This window comes from Ambystoma mexicanum, chromosome 4q, assembly GCF_040938575.1.
Source record: "Ambystoma mexicanum isolate Mex_15411 chromosome 4q, UKY_AmexF1_1, whole genome shotgun sequence".
NCBI lineage: Eukaryota > Metazoa > Chordata > Amphibia > Caudata > Ambystomatidae > Ambystoma > Ambystoma mexicanum.
In genome coordinates, this window is record NC_090928.1 from 520,027,627 (window position 1) to 520,043,325 (window position 15,699).

The 15,699-nt window shown below is 49.4% G+C and overlaps 1 protein-coding gene across 4 annotated transcripts in view; it reads left to right on the forward strand.

Annotated features, from left to right (window-relative positions):
* Positions 1-15,699, forward strand: part of RALGAPA2 (Ral GTPase activating protein catalytic subunit alpha 2) — a 3,672,963-nt gene that overhangs the window by 1,703,582 nt on the left and 1,953,682 nt on the right. For all 4 annotated transcript variants that reach the window (XM_069608069.1, XM_069608071.1, XM_069608070.1 and 1 more), the window contains one exon: positions 7,638-7,736. In XM_069608069.1, coding sequence (XP_069464170.1) covers positions 7,638-7,736 — 99 coding nt within the window. The remainder of the gene's footprint in view (positions 1-7,637; positions 7,737-15,699) is intronic.

The following is a 15,699-nucleotide window of genomic DNA, read 5'->3' on the forward strand; positions in this document are numbered from 1 at the left end:
TATCAGTTTCGTTTCTGATCTGTCTTTCTCAGTAGTAACCAATCACTGGTCTCTGGGTCATACTGCCCCCAGCCAATGACTGCCCTCTCCCTAAGCCCCGCCTCTGGCAGCCAGCCTCAGATTTTTACCGCACGCTCAAGTGTTGGGAGTCCTCGTGTTTAACTCTCTAGCTTTTGCTGCGTTTTCACGCTTTTTCAAAGAGAATTTCTAATTTTTCGGTCTAATAGAGCCTCAAGCTCCACCGTCTCTACATCCGATTAACAGGGATCGGTGTCAGATTTTTCGACGCCCCTCAAGGGTGAAGATTTTGTCGAGTTACGCTTCTTGGAGGAGTCCAGAAGTTTCTGCGGCCTACCCGAACATGGCCCAAGAGAAAGGAAGCTCGACGCCCGGAAAGCTGTTCAGGGTTTGCCCTGGATGCCAGCTGCAGAATGTGTTCAAGGACGAGCACTCGAAATGTCTCTACTGCCTTCATGAGGACAAAACGCACGTGGAGAAGGACTGTGCGTTTTGCAGGAACATGTCGGAACGGACCATCAGGGACCGACACCTTCGTCTCTCCAACTGGCTGGAAGAAAAGAGCCCGTCAGGTGAGAAGAAGAAGAAGAACTCGGAGCGGTCTTCAAAGTCCTGTGAGGGCACCCTGGCAACGGGGGCCCAACAGAAGGCAAAGCACTGCAAGTCCGCGGGCACCGGGAGCGCCGAACGGTCGGGCTCCTCGGCTGCCAGGCAGGGCGCACCCTCTCCAGCGCCATCAACCACGAGCCAACGCTCTGGCTCAGGGAAGAGGAAGGCCGAGAACCCAGCGAAGCTTCTGGAGAGGCCCCGGTCGAGCTCGAAGGATCCGGATGAGGGGGAGCGAGGCGGTGACCCTCCCCCCAAGGTTAAGGCCACAGCCCCACACAAGGTGGTAAAGGCCTTGATTCACCCGGCCAAGGCCTCTATCGAAGAAGTCGCGGCGGCTCTGGCGCAACCTGTGGAGGCTACACCAGTGGAGGTGACCTCGGGGGGGGGCCCCCCCGAGTCTCCCTGCCTCCGTGGAGGGAAACCTCTTTCAGACCCATCGAAAAACCCCCTGTGTAGACTCCGGCGGAAAAAGAGGGGGGGGGTGGCCATTGTGGGATCCCGACAAAGGTGACGACGAGAGTGACGGCCGCACCAGCAAGGGTCTAGTCACCCGTCGCTTCTGGAGCCACAGGATAACTCGGCGGCCATTTTGTTGGCGATACAATCCTTATGTTCGGAGATAAGGACGAGATTGCCCTTACCACCGACGGAGGATCTGGAACCAGGCTCGACGGAGGAGCCAGAGCCAGGCCCGGCGGGAAGCCCCCCGAACAAGAGAAGACGGATCCATCCAGCCCTGCCTTTTCAGCCCTCGCGCCCTACTCAACCTTTGCCCACGTCCCCCGTCCCTGGGGATGACACGGGAACGGACACGGCCACGACGGGTACCGACGGCGGTGACGATGGGACGGAGCTCCCATCGCCCTCAGCCCGGGCCTCCCCGCCCGACGAGATTGGATCTTTCCATGCAATGATCGCCAGGGCATCCAAGCTTTTTCAGCTCTGCCTCGAAGAGAAGAAGGAAGGTTTCCTTTACCAACGGCGCGAGGCCAAGAGGAAAACAGTCCTCGCCGTGCCTCTGCTGGATGACATCTGGGACGAGGGTCTCACCCTTCTCAAGAACCCGTCTACAACGCCTGCCAAGAGGGATCGGTACGAGAAGAAGTGCCGGGTCCCGGACGTGGCCCCTTTGTGCCTTAGGGCACAACCGACCCCTGACTCGGTCGTCTCTGCGGCGGCCAAGAAGAAAGCGGGGGGGCATCGGCCTCAACGTCAACTTCCCCGCAGAACGGCAAAGGAAAGAAGCTGGATGCAATGGGACGACGTTATCTCGTCGGCGGCAACAGCGATTAAGGAGGCCAACGCCCTCGCGATCGTGGCCCGCTACGACAGGGAGTTATGTTACAAGCTCGCCCCCCTGTTGGACTTCCTACCAGTTGACAAGAGGGCCGAGGCCCTGGAGATCTTGCAAGAAGGCGAAGTGGCGTCGGACTATGCCATTATGGTGGCAATGGACATTGCCGACACCGGTTTCCGCCAGCTAGGCAACAACGTTTGCCTAAGACGACGAGGATGGCTCAAGGCGACGGATTTCCGCCAGGACGTACAAGCCAATGTTTTGGACATGCCGTTCGACGGGAACAATCTGTTTGGGAAAACAGTGGATGATTCCCTCCAAGCCATCAAGGTGGCACGGAGACAGCTAAGGCCCTAGGCGTTCTCCAGCAACGAAGGCCGTCCTTTCGGAGCACCGGAGGCAAGCAGGGTGCCTCCAAGGGATTCGGCGGTGGCTCCTCTACGTACCGCCAAGCAGCCCGCTCCTCGTCGCAGGAAGCCTATAGAGGATGAGGCAAGTCGGGTGGACCCCGCCGTTGTCGCCAGGGAGGCCAAGGTGGCAAGGCGTCCTCCAAGAAAGATTGAACCGACAGCAGTGTCGGGCCCCCACCGGAGCACCCCGGTGGGAGTCCAGCTGGCGAAGTTCGTCAGCATGTGGGAGTCCATCTCCACCGACCGTTGGGTGCTGGATGCCCTGGCCCAGGGGCACGCCCTTGAATTTCTAAAAAAGTGCCTCCGCATTCCACCCGTGGCCAGGAAGGAAAATCACATCCCTCGACTGCTATTGGAGTACTTCCTCGTGAAAAAGAAAACAGGAGGATGGCGCCCCATCCTGGACCTGCGAGGACTGAACAAGTACATCAAGGCACAGAAGTTCTGGATGGTCACCCTCCAGCACGTGCTGGGACAGCTGGAGGAGGGCGATTTCCTGTCTTCGCTGGATTTGGAGGATGCGTACTTACACATCCCCATTCTAAAAGGACACCGAAAGTTCCTCAGGTTCGTCGTCCAAGGACGGCACTACCAGTTCAAGGCCCTCCCGTTCGGATTGAAGTCGGCACCCAGGGTGTTCACCAAGTGCCTCGCACCGGTGGCTGCGCCTGCAGGGGATCCACGTCTACCCCTACCCGGACGACTGGCTCATCCGAGCCAAGGACAAGGGAGCTCGCCGTAGATCACACAGCGAAGACCGTCCAGCTGCTCACGGACCTGGGATTCTCCATCAACTTTCCCAAATCCCACCTGGTCCCGTCACTGTTTCTGGGAGCTAAGCTCAACACAGTGGTGCGCCTGGCCTCGCCATCGGAGGAAAGGACGAAGGCCATCCTGGGCAAGGTGCAGCGTCTGCTGGCCACGAACGTGGCCAGGGTGAGGTCCATCAAGTCCCTCCTCGGGATGATGTCCTCCTGCATATATCTTGTGCGCCTGTGCAGGCTTCGGATGCGCCCTCTGCAAGAGTTCCTCGACGCCCGCTGGATCCAAGCAACGGGCAGCTTCGAGGACAGGATCCCGCTCAACGAGACCTTCTGACGAGTGATCCAGTGGTGGGGCACCCACGCTCATCTGATGACGGGCACAGACTTTCAGACCCCATCTCACCAGAGAACGGTGATGACGGATGCCTCCCTGGAAGGGTGGGGAGCGCACACCGGAGAACTTCACGAGAGAGGCCTTTGGTTCCCGGAGGAGAAGCCGCTCCACATCAACATCCTGGAGCTCCGAGCAGTGTTCTGGGCCCTCGGGTCCTTTCTCCCGTCCCTCAAGGGCAAGGTGGTGAGAATCTTCACCGACAACACCACCACAATGTTCTACATCCGGAAGCAGGGAGGAACCAGATCCCCAGCCCTCTCCAAGGAAGCCCAGGATCTGTGGCATTGGGTCGTCGCCCAAGGGATATTTTTGGTGCCCTTTCATCTGGCTGGGATAAAGAACACCATCGCCGACTCACTCAGCAGGGAGCTGCGCTCGTGCCACGAGTGGGAACTACGTCAGGATCAAGTGGATCGACTCTTCCGACGATGGGGAATACCGCAGATCGACCTGTTCGCAATGGCGACGAACTCCAAGTGCCAGAGGTTCGCCAGCAGGTTTCCCCAGCCGAGGAGCATGGGCGATGCTTTCTCGTTCCCCTGGGACGGCCTGTTCCTATATGTGTTCCCGCCGTTGCTGCTCCGACTAGTCAACCAGCTCAAGAGGTCCCAGTGCAGGATGATCCTCGTCACACCGGCGTGGACGATGCAGATCTGGTTCCCGGACCTTCTGGACTTGTCAGCGCCCCCACCAGTCAAGCTGCCGATGGACACGTATCTTCTCTCCAGAGAAAGAGGCGCCATACTTCATCACGACCCGGAGTCGCTGAACTTGCAGGCCTGGCTCCTGCAGCACTAGTTTGGAGGGTATGATATCCCGGCTGACTGCAGAGAGGTTCTTGCAAAGGCCAGGGCGTCCTCAACTCTCGTGCTATGGACACAAGTGGAAGAGGTTCTCTGTCTGGTGCCATGCACAGAAGATTAACCCTCTATGGATTACGGCCCCTCAAGTGCTGCCGTACCTACTGTCGCTGGCCAAGGCTGGACTGGCTCATGCCTCCATCAAGATGCATCTGGCTGCGATCTCCCGAGTCACCAGAACCACAGGACGGGCCTCCTTGTGGTCCCATCACCTGGTGAAGGAATTTATGAAGGGACTGTTCCGATCGTTCCCGCCGGTGAAGGCCCCTGCCCCGGCGTAGGAGCTCCACGTGGTGCTGACCAGGCTCATGGAGGTGCCATTCGAGCCCCTGCATTCGGCACTGTTGAAGTTCCTGTCGTGGAAGACTGCGTTTGTTGTGGCCATCACCACCGCACGACGAGTGGGAGAGATCCAGGCCCTATCCTGCAAACCTCCATACTTGACTTTTCACGACACGAGGGTGGTGCTGAGGACACACCCCTCCTTTATGCCCAAGGTTCCGTCGGACTTCCACCTCAACGAGCCTTCGTCGCCGGCCGAGAGGACTTTGCACTCGCTGGATGTGGCTAGAGCGCTGATGTTCTAGGTGGACCGCACAAAGAGTTTTCGGAAGACATCACAGCGATTTATGAACTTTGGACCTGTGAACCAACGGAAGGCTCTCTTGACGGCTTCCGTTTCCAGATGGCTCTCTGGCTGCATCATGCACTGTCATTGGTTGGCAAACCAGCCGTTGCCTGGCCGTCCGAGAGTCCATTCGACCAGAGCTATCGCTGCTACCACGGCATTCTCGTCTGGTGTGCCCCTGCTGGACATCTGCAGGGCTTCTACGTGGGGGTCGACGCACACCTTCACGAGATTCTACTGCGTCGACCAGGATTCCAGGGAGGAGTCCAGGGTCGGCCAAGCAGTGCTGCTCAACCTGTTCGCCTAAGGTGATCCTGTTGAGGAGGTAAGAATTGCTTAATGTTGAGTTTTTGATGTAATGCTTAATATTGAGCCTTTGCCACCTCCCGTTGGTTGTGCATGTGTGTACTGCTATGTATTCTTATATTCATGAGCATGTGAATCCATGCCAGACCCCATGCTGGAGAAGGAACAAGTTACTTACCTGTAACTGTTGTTCTCCAGCATGGGTCTGGCATGGATTCACATGCGAACCCTCCCTCCTACCCCTTTGCGGCTCTTCACTTGGTCATACTGCCACTTTGTGTGCTACCAAATCTGAGGATGGCTGCCATAGGCGGGGCTTAGGGAGAGGGCAGTCATTGGCTGGGGGCAGTATGACCCAGAGTCCAGTGATTGATTACTACTTAGAAAGACAGATCAGAAACGAAACTGATACTGATTTTTCTCTTTACCGAGGATTCCCGGCCTGACGACGGGGAATATTCATGAGCATGTGACTTCATGCCAGACCCATGCTGGAGAACAACAGTTACAAGTAAATAACGTGTTGCTTTTAGTGTAACTAATACAGAAAGTTTATAAATATATACACAATAAATGTGGTGTACTCACTAGTTTCTTGCTAGGTTTTGCTGTTACTGCTGCGTAGGTGTCCTGTTGATTTTTGCTGTGCAATTTCTGTGAGGTAATTCTGTTGGAAGCATATTTATTGTGTTTTGGTATATTCCACTATATTGCATATGCTATGCAATTTGATTGTTAGTGTCTTACATACAGTTTCACTTCTTATTTATTATTGAATGTAATTTATGTGCTGCTTTTTGAGCATGTTTAGTGCTTTTTTATTTTGGATGATATAACAATGTAAGATACTCCCTGAGTTTTTGGATAGTGTTGATGTTGTCAGAATCCATCTGCGAACAGGCGCATGGTCCGCGGATATCGGACGCACTAGCGCAGGTAAGGGGTTCAGTATCTTCTAGGTTATATGTATGTAAACTAAGGGCATCCTAGTAAACATTTATCAAATTTACATTATCTATATATTCAGTGAAAAAACTTGGTTGCAGGAACATTATGGTTAAGTTGCGCTACTAAAAACCTATGAAATTCAGTGAAAAAATGTATGTTAAAGGTACGTTATGGTTCGAAGTAAAACCGAAAAACCTCTGAAATTTACCAGTTATGGTAAGTTAAGCATCCATAACTCACACCACCACAGTGCACTGTTAAGACTAACACCCAGGACATCAACGATGACATCACAAATGTCATTGATGACATCACTGATGGCATCACATGTTCATTTACTTTTCAAGAAAATTCTGTATAAGGGATTCATATTGTCATGTTAATAAAGTGTCAAGGATCATTGGAATAAATATCATGAGGTACGTAGTGCATTAAGCAATGCATTAATCCAAATAGCATTCGATTATGAAGTTTTTTCCAGTATACTAAGATACATATGTAGAAACATAGGTATAGTGAGCAGCAGACATGATGGAAGTGCAATATTAATAATCTTGCTATGTTAAATACAACAATTAGAAATGCTTTCTTATTAGTTCTACATACTGTAAACATTTAATAAGTATCTAATAAGACCCATTTACTATATAATTGCATTATTGCAAACAAAACACAAACCGACAACAAAACATACAAATGTGAGTATATACAGGGAAAATGAAGTAAACATAAAAACAGTACTACCAGACAATCTTCATACCTAAGTAATTATCTTCATGCACAGAAATTATTGCTCTACTTCAAAGCTACTACTTCCCTATGTATAACTATCACATAATGTGACTGGGCCCTAAGGAAAGTAGTGTGAGTACAATGTGTACAAATATGAGCATATCCGGGAAAGTACAGTAATACAAAAACAGAACTATAAGAAAGTGTTCACAACCTTACTGATCATCTTCATACATAGAAAGCATTGATGTCTTCCAAGTCTGTGTTTTCCCTATGTATATGTTTCATATGCTGTGAGTGAACCCCAAGTGAATTACTGTAAGAACATTTGAAGTATAAGTCTACAAATATAGTACTTTTTGAATGTTTAGTTCCTGACTGTTACTGGCCTAGATATGTCAGTAAAGGAAAAAAAGAGGGAGCAAGACATGTGATGTCATCAATGACATTTGTGATGTCATCTTTGTCCTGGGTGTTGGTCTTCGCAGTGCACGGTGGTGGCGCGAGTTATGGTTGCTTAGCTTACCATAAATGGTGAATTTCAGGGGGTTTTCGGTTTTACTTGGAACCATAAAGTCTCTTAACGTTTTTTTTACTGAATATATATGTAGTTGTGTGTGTTTTTGTTTGTTGAGCATGCACCGACTTATAACGCGCTCCCTCTCTTTCAGGCGAGAGATAATCTGTCCATAAGTCTGGACAACCAGTCGTCCCCTCCGCCTCCTGTTTTGATCCCCCCATTGCGAATGTTTGCATCGTGGCTCTTCAAGGTGAGTGTTGCCAGATTGTCAAACATGGCATTTTATGTTGCCCACTTCCATAGGTCAATATTGCCAAGCGTCTTTCGTTTCCATAGGCTTTTCTGTTTAATTGTACTAATTTCCTGTTTCATAAGCTACACTACCAAATGATATTACCGAACAATTAATTTAATACTTAGACCACCTCTGAACATGGATAGGATCACTTTTATTGATTCAGCCAATTATATTTATCAACTTTTCAATAGTTTGATAAAAATTACTTTGTTACATTTACAACACATGGCTTTACATTTTCAAAGAATAAAAATATTTACTTCTAGTTTATACAATCTCATTAAGATTGTATAGACATATGAACTAAAAAAGACAATAAGAGAAGGTGATTTACTTACTCATATATATTAAATGGCATTTTTAAAATATATACTATGAAAATAAAATTCTGAAAATAACCACATAATCCGGAAAATTACTCTGAATATTTAACAACCAGGAATGCTCATTATCATCATCCAATTGTATGGCTTCAAGAAAATACATTGCGGCTATTCTTACAGCAATTTTGTTGGATGAGAAAACCATTGTACAAAAAGTATCAGCATCTAAAGTTTGACAAGTCAAAAAGTGTGATTTAAAAAAACAGATTACGTTGCTTTTTCAAGCTAGTACTTTCAGCTACTAAATGCTTCACGGTCTCTGGATGTTCTAATTCCTCACAATATCGACAAACATTTTTACTTTGGGGTATTATTTTGCGGCGGGCCTGAATTTGTTTGGTTGGCCATAATTAAGTCTTAATCGTAGCCAAGTGTTTCTGAGCCTTGGACAGCGACATTAAGTCAAGCAGCCTTCTACCGAGCGTAAGGCTTTAGGAGCAAATGGATTCTGCTTAAGGTCTTGGTATTTCATACACAGCTGGCAAGTTTTTATCCAGTCGAAAAGAAGTAACTTACGCTTTGCTCGGGGGGGGGGGGGTCACTTAATAGTAGATCATTAGTTATGTCAGATACAATTAAAGCACCAGAGACCATGTTTTTCCATTCCAGACCAAATTTAAGATTCAATTAACCAATGTAACTTGCTAATACAGATGGCAAATAGTTTTCATTAGCACACAATAAACATTTTCTGTAGAATAAACAGTTTCCAGAAGTATAAAGTTTAAGGAAGTAAGGCCCAATTCATGTCTAATCATAGTCATAGGTGTGGCTTTTGGAAGGCATAAAAGTTGTTGCCAATATTTTCTTTCTAATCTTAACAAAACGACTTCTGATATGATCCGCTTTCATTTGGCTCCATATACTTGTGGGGCAGCTTTTTGGATAAAAAAGGTAATAATTGGAAGCCATGAACATTTGCTGTACTTAGCATGTATTATTTTGGCTTGTGAGACGGACACAAACATTTTGGAGGTGATCGATGCCAGGTAAGGAGCATCAGATGGATGAACATTTTTATTTACTACTTAATAAATGTATTGGTGAACAATTGCCTGGGATGTTTGTGAAAGTATCCAATTTGTGGTAAATGTTTTTTTGCACTTGGTGCCTGGGTATACCATTACTTTAGTTTTGCTTTAGATTAATATCAAGCAGATTTTGAGAGGCATATGTACCCAACACGTTAAGCATTCGTTGTAGGCCTTTGGGAGTCTTGAATATCAGCACCAAGTTGTCCGCATAAAATAGGCATGGAACTAGGTGGAGGCCCAATTTGGGTGCGTCAGTCAACAAGCGTATGAGATCCTTAACAACGTCGGAAATAAAAAAGTTAGAGGGCTGAAGTAAGGATGCACACTTGCTTCAGCCCTCTAAAAGTAGGAATTTGTTCTAAGAAAACCATCAAAGGATAGCCAGAGTTGTATCTAAGCGTCCGTATGAAATAACAATCAAAATAAGAAGAGATGCTGGACAATTCGCTGCTTTTAGTTAAACAAAAGTTGGCTTGAAACAGAATCAAAAGCTGCACGGAAATCAATAAAAGCAAAATAAAGTGTTTGTTTTTGCATCAAGGCTTGTGCTTGAATGATTGAAATTAGCATCAGATTGACTCTAGTGCCCAGACCTGCATCGAAACCTGTTTGGTAAGGATCTTGGTTGAAGGAGTACAAGGTCCATCTATTAAACTCCTTAAGAATAAAACGTGTAAATGTTTTGCTGGGTTCACCCAGCAAGGCAATAGGCTGTTAGTTGGTTGGTAGTTGTTGATTTCCTTTTTTTGTATATTGGTATCACTATTGATTTAAGCCACGATTTAAGTAACATGTTCGTGAGTATGATTTGTTGGAAGATTCCATATAGAATGGCTGCCCATTCGATTGGATATTCATTAAGCATTCTATTGCTCAATCCATCTGGGCCTGGAGCCCTTGAGCGACTAGACTTGTGTATAACCTGAATGATGTCCTCCTTAGTAATATATACATTAAAGTTAGTCATGGCAGTCATTAGAGGAGTTCTTTCCTCAACTACAGGGGAAGGACCCGGTAAAGCATACAGGGGAAGAAAATGATTACGCCACACCTGGGCTGCCACACCATTTATTTGTGTCAATTCTTGAGCAGTATTGGTTGTATTGTTTAATAAACTCCAGGTGTCTGCAGATGACTTGGATGTAAGAGAGCGCAATATAGACTCCATCATGTTGCTATATAAGTGCATGCCGACCTCGGACCCAATTTTGATACTGAGTTCTTAAGAACTTTAGTTTTTGTAGCTGTTCACACATATCAAGAAGCATGGCGGCTCTTGTTTTTTTGCGATACTCTGTTTTCTTCTCTAGCAAAACTGCATTGTAGGTATGCTTTGGTCTATAAGATGGTTTAGCTCTGTTTGATGGATTTGAAACAAAAAGCTGCAGAGCCGTTACATAATTATCTGCCAAACGAAGTCTTAATTTGTTAGGAGAGTGCCGAAAGTTTGCAAAAATGTGGTGAAAATTCTCAAGTTTAACTGCGGACCATCGAAAGTGGTTTTTGCCTGGATTAATGGTCAATTGGCCACAATACTGCAACTTTGAAGATGATGCATTCGATGATCTCAAGACCATTTCAACGTTATCATGCTATGATCACTATGGGTTTGTTTAATCACTTCAAAATGCGTGGCATTGGTAAAGGTGATTTTGTCCATGTATATAAAATCAATTATAGACTATTGTGATCCTCTGGACCAAATGTTTTGTGGCAGTCAGTCTCCAGGAAGTGCCCCATTTGCCAAGAATAAAGAGTGTGCCTTAGTGAAAGCATGCCAATGATTAATCGATCGAATGTCCAGAAGCCGTTTGTCAGTAAAAAGATGAAGATTTAAATCACCTACTAGAATGATGGCAGAAATAGTAGGTGTAGATGAAATCAAAGACATAAGTGTATTTAGAACCTCAGAAAATCGTTTATTTGTAATTTTTGAGTGGTTCCAATATGTGTTAATGAAAGCCAAAGTAAAGGAGCCTTGAGTGATTTTAACAAGCTGTAGGTAGTTATTAGGACAAGCTCACACCTCACATGTGTATCCAGTTGCAATTTTGACTGCAACTAAGAGACCCGAAAAAGGACGACCTTTGCCAGATGTCAGGGCATTAACTGTTGCTATTTGATACCCATCCCATATCAGATTTTCTAATAGCCACGTCTCTTGGAGAGCAACAATATCAGTCATTTAAACCATTCTGCGAGTTGTTCATCAGATGTACAGGACCTCTAGTATTCCAGCTGTCTAACAAGGTTGTGACCTGTCGATTTTATTTTTTTTTAAATATTTTATTGATTTTATATTTTAGAAAACCAAACAACACACCACACATTACAATGGTTAATTACTTACAAAAACACAAACGAAAATACGAAAAAACTCCCCCCACCCCCCATCAAGCCAGAGCCGGCTCCCTTGTATCCTCAGTCGGGGCACCGTCAGGTGGAGCATTGTCCGTATGCCCGTCATCCGAATTCTCAGATTCATCCAAACCCTGTTGTGGGTTGGTCATAGAGGCCACCAATTGTCGCCAGGCCAGCAAGGGCCCTATTTCCTCCTCGCCCCCTCTAGTGACCGCTTCAAACCATACCACGGATTCCGCCTCCGCCCACCTCACAAGGTCCGCCCACCATAGTTCCACTCTCGGCCTGCTGGCCGATTTCCAGTTCATGGCAATCCTGCGTTTGGCCAGAACATATGCCAGGTCCCTCATCTTGCTCAGGTGCCTAAAGTGTCTGGGCCTGGGAAAGATCCCAAGCATACACGACCAGGCCGATCTCACGTCCAACACCACTCCCCCACCTGCAAGCTTCATCTTGACCTCCTCCCAAAATCTATGCACTTCCGGACAAGCCCAAAACATGTGCAGCAACCCTGCGTCCGCCTCCCCACACCTGGGGCATTTTTGAGTGATTGAGCCTCCAAACCGTGCAATCTTCTGGGGAGTCAGGTAGGCCCTGTGAGTAATGTAAAACTGGAGTTGTTGGAACCGTGCATTCCGGGACACTTTTTTATGATACCCCAGGACCCTCCTCCACTGACCATCCGTCATGAGTCCACCCATCTCCTCCTCCCATTCATGCCTCAGTTGGAGCAACTCCTTCCCAGCCTTCGCTCTAAGGAGTTCGTATATCCGTGATATTTCATGCCCGCCCTCTGAGACATCATACATAGTTTCAAGGGTGGCATCAGGGTCATCTGCCAGTGCCGTCACCGGCCATTTCTCTCTAACTCGTTTCACTAACCTGGCATGGGTGATGTACTGGCCTCTATGCACCCCCGTCTCATCCTGCAACTTTTGGAAGTCCCACACCTCCCCCTCCTGCCATATGTCCCCAAGCGTGGCCAGGCCCACCGGCTCCCAGTGCTTACGGACAGACTGAAGCAGTTGGGAGTCGTTTTCGCACAGGGCCACCAGCGGGACCTGCCAAGATAGCGGTTCTGACTCCCCCATCAATTTCCACGTTCTGTGCCAGACCTCCCATCCCAACCTCAATAGCCGCCCTCTTCCCGTCAGTTTATTCCTTGGTAGCCACACCACTTCTCTCAGGAAGTATGGGGCCGCATCCTTCAGCAGCAACCTAGATTCCGCCGAATCTTCGTCAGACAACCACCTGGCCACATACAACAGCTGCCCCGCCAGATAATATAGTTCAAAGTTGGGCAAGCCTATACCCCCCTTCTCGTGCGGGTTCTGGAGCTTCCACAGGGCCACCCTATTCCTGGAGTTACCCCACACGAAGCCCCTACACATGCCATGAAGTCGTCCGAATAGGCTCCTAGGGATCAAATACGGGACGTTCACGAAGAAATGCAGGAGTCTGGGAAGGACCACCATTTTCGGCAAAGCCGCCCTCCCCATCATGGACAGGGGCAATCTGGACCAGAACGCCATGCTATTCCTGACCCCCTCTATGGCTCTCTCTGTGTTATGCTTGTGTACCGCCTCAGTCCGGTGGTAAATATTTACCCCCAGGTACCTAAACGTGTCGGTCCGCCATGGTATTGGCAACACAGGCAGCCTCTCCAGCGGGACATCCCTGTACCTGCCCAGAGGGAACAGGCTAGACTTCCTGGGGTTCACTGATATGCCCGAGAGGACAGTGTAATGATCCAGTACCTCCAGTACGTACTGCAGGTTCTCCTCCGGGTAGCGCAGGTAAAGCAGCATATCGTCCGCATACAGAGATATTAAGTGACTGCCGCTGGCGGTGTTAATGCCCACCTCTCCGTATTGTTGCCGCAGACATATCGCCAGCGGCTCCAGCGCGAGTATATATAGCATGGGTGACCAAGGGCATCCCTGCCTGGTCCCCCTGCTAAGTTGCCAGGCATCCGAGACTGTGGCCCCTGTCTTGACCCTCGCCACCGGGCTGCTATATAGCAACTGGACCCATCTGATATACCCAGGGCCCACACCGTATCCCTGCAGGGCCGCTTTCAGCCAAGGCCATCTCACTGAATCGAAGGCCTTGACCGCATCCAGCGACACTACCGCCATCTCGCCCATGTCGTCCTTAGTATGGTCGATAACATGGTGCAGCCTCCTATGGTTATCAGTGATATTCCTGCCTGGGACATATCCCGTTTGATCCGGGTGGATCAGCTTGTCGATCACCTTCTTCAACCTGTTGGCCAGCACCGCCGTGAGTATTTTGCTGTCCTGGTTTAGCATGGACAGGGGTCTATAAGATCCACACTCAACGGCCGGCTTGCCTGGTTTCAGTAATGGGACAATCATGGCCTCACGGAGGGACAACGGGAGTTCTCCCTGTTCGTATGCCTCGTTAAACAAGGCCAGCAGTGGCTGGAGCAGCTCCTGCGCATACACCTTGTAAAACTCGCTAGGCAGTCCATCCGTTCCAGGTGCCTTACACGTGGGGAGGCCCCGGATCACCACCTCCAGCTCGTCTGAAGTGATAGGGGCGTCCAGTTCCTCCCGCTCCAGGTCGTCTAGGGTGGGCAGACCAATGTCCTCGAGTGTGTTCAGGATGTCTTGACTCCTGTCCTCCCCAGTGTCCTCATACAAACGTTTATAGAACCTGAGGAATTCCTCGTTCACCCCGTCCTGAGTGTTGCGCAGACAACCGTCCTCACCGCAGATCTCATGAATAACCACCCGGGGGGACTCGCTCTTGTACAGCCAGGCCAGCAGTCTGCCTGGCTTGTCGCCCCCCGCGTGCAGCCTCTCGGTGTATTTCCTATGGTTCAATCTGCATAGTCGATCCCAAAGAGCACTGCACGCCACCTGAAGGTCCTTCGCCCTAGTCTTGTCCTCCTGAGTGGCGTTCTCGAGACGAGCTAGGCACTCCAATTCCCTTTCGGTGTCCTGAAGCTCCCTCTCGATACCCCCTTGAAGTCCTTTGGATTTAGAGATGGCCACTCCGCGCACCACTACCTTAAAGGCCTCCCACAGAGTTCCCACAGAGCGCACGCTACCCGTGTTTATCTCAAAGTATTCCCCGATGGCAACCCTCAGGTCCTCCCGGAATCCCTCATCCTGCAGTGCCTCCGACCGAAGCCTCCATGTGGGGACCCGAGGCCTAGGGGGTTGATGTCGCCACTCTACCACCAGGGGCGAATGGTCCGACAATACTCGGGCCTTGTATTCTGCCCCTACCATTTCACCCGCTATCTCGGCAGTTCCAAACACATAATCCAATCTCGTGTGTAAATCATATGGCACCGCATAGTGCGAATACTGTCCATCTGTGGGGTGGAGTCTCCTCCACACATCTACCAGTCCCAGGTCTCCCAGCAATGTCCCGAGCGCCTTGGCCGCCGGCGACATTTTCCCTTTGGTACCAGCGGACCGGTCAATTTTGGGATCCAAGACGCAATTGAAGTCCCCCCCCACACCATCGCACCCCCTACCGGGGGGCCTAGTTTGCCATAGAGAGATCTAAAATAGGCTGCAGTATCATGATTGGGGGCATACAGGTTGAGGATGTGTACCTCCCTATTCTCCAGGAGTCCTGTTATCGCCACCATTCTGCCCTCCGGGTCCACTATCGAATCAAGCACCCGGAACGGCACGTGCGGTGCCACCCAGGTGATGACCCCTCTAGCATACGCCGAGTACGTGGCACCCACCACATTGCCCTTCCATTTCCTCTTGACCTCCTCCAATTTCTCCCTAGTGAGGTGGGTCTCTTGTAGCAGGGCTATATCTATCCGCATCCTCTTCAGGTATAGCATTATCTTGTTACGCTTGAGGTAGCTATTGAGGCCTCGGACATTCCAGGTAGCTATGCGAAGATTAACCGATGCCATCAGTTCGGTCTGTACTCAGCCCCGCCCTCCCCACAATGCCCTCTTGGTCTAACTCTCCGCCGGCTCTTCCGTCCTTGATCCCCGTCCCCCCTCCCTGTTTCCCAACTACACACCACAGCAAACCACCCATCCCACCCCAACAAAAGCCCAGCTCCATCCCTGGATCTCAGGCCCACCCGCGCCTGGTCCTATCCCGAGTTCAAGGAATAGGACCCCGCGGGGCGTCG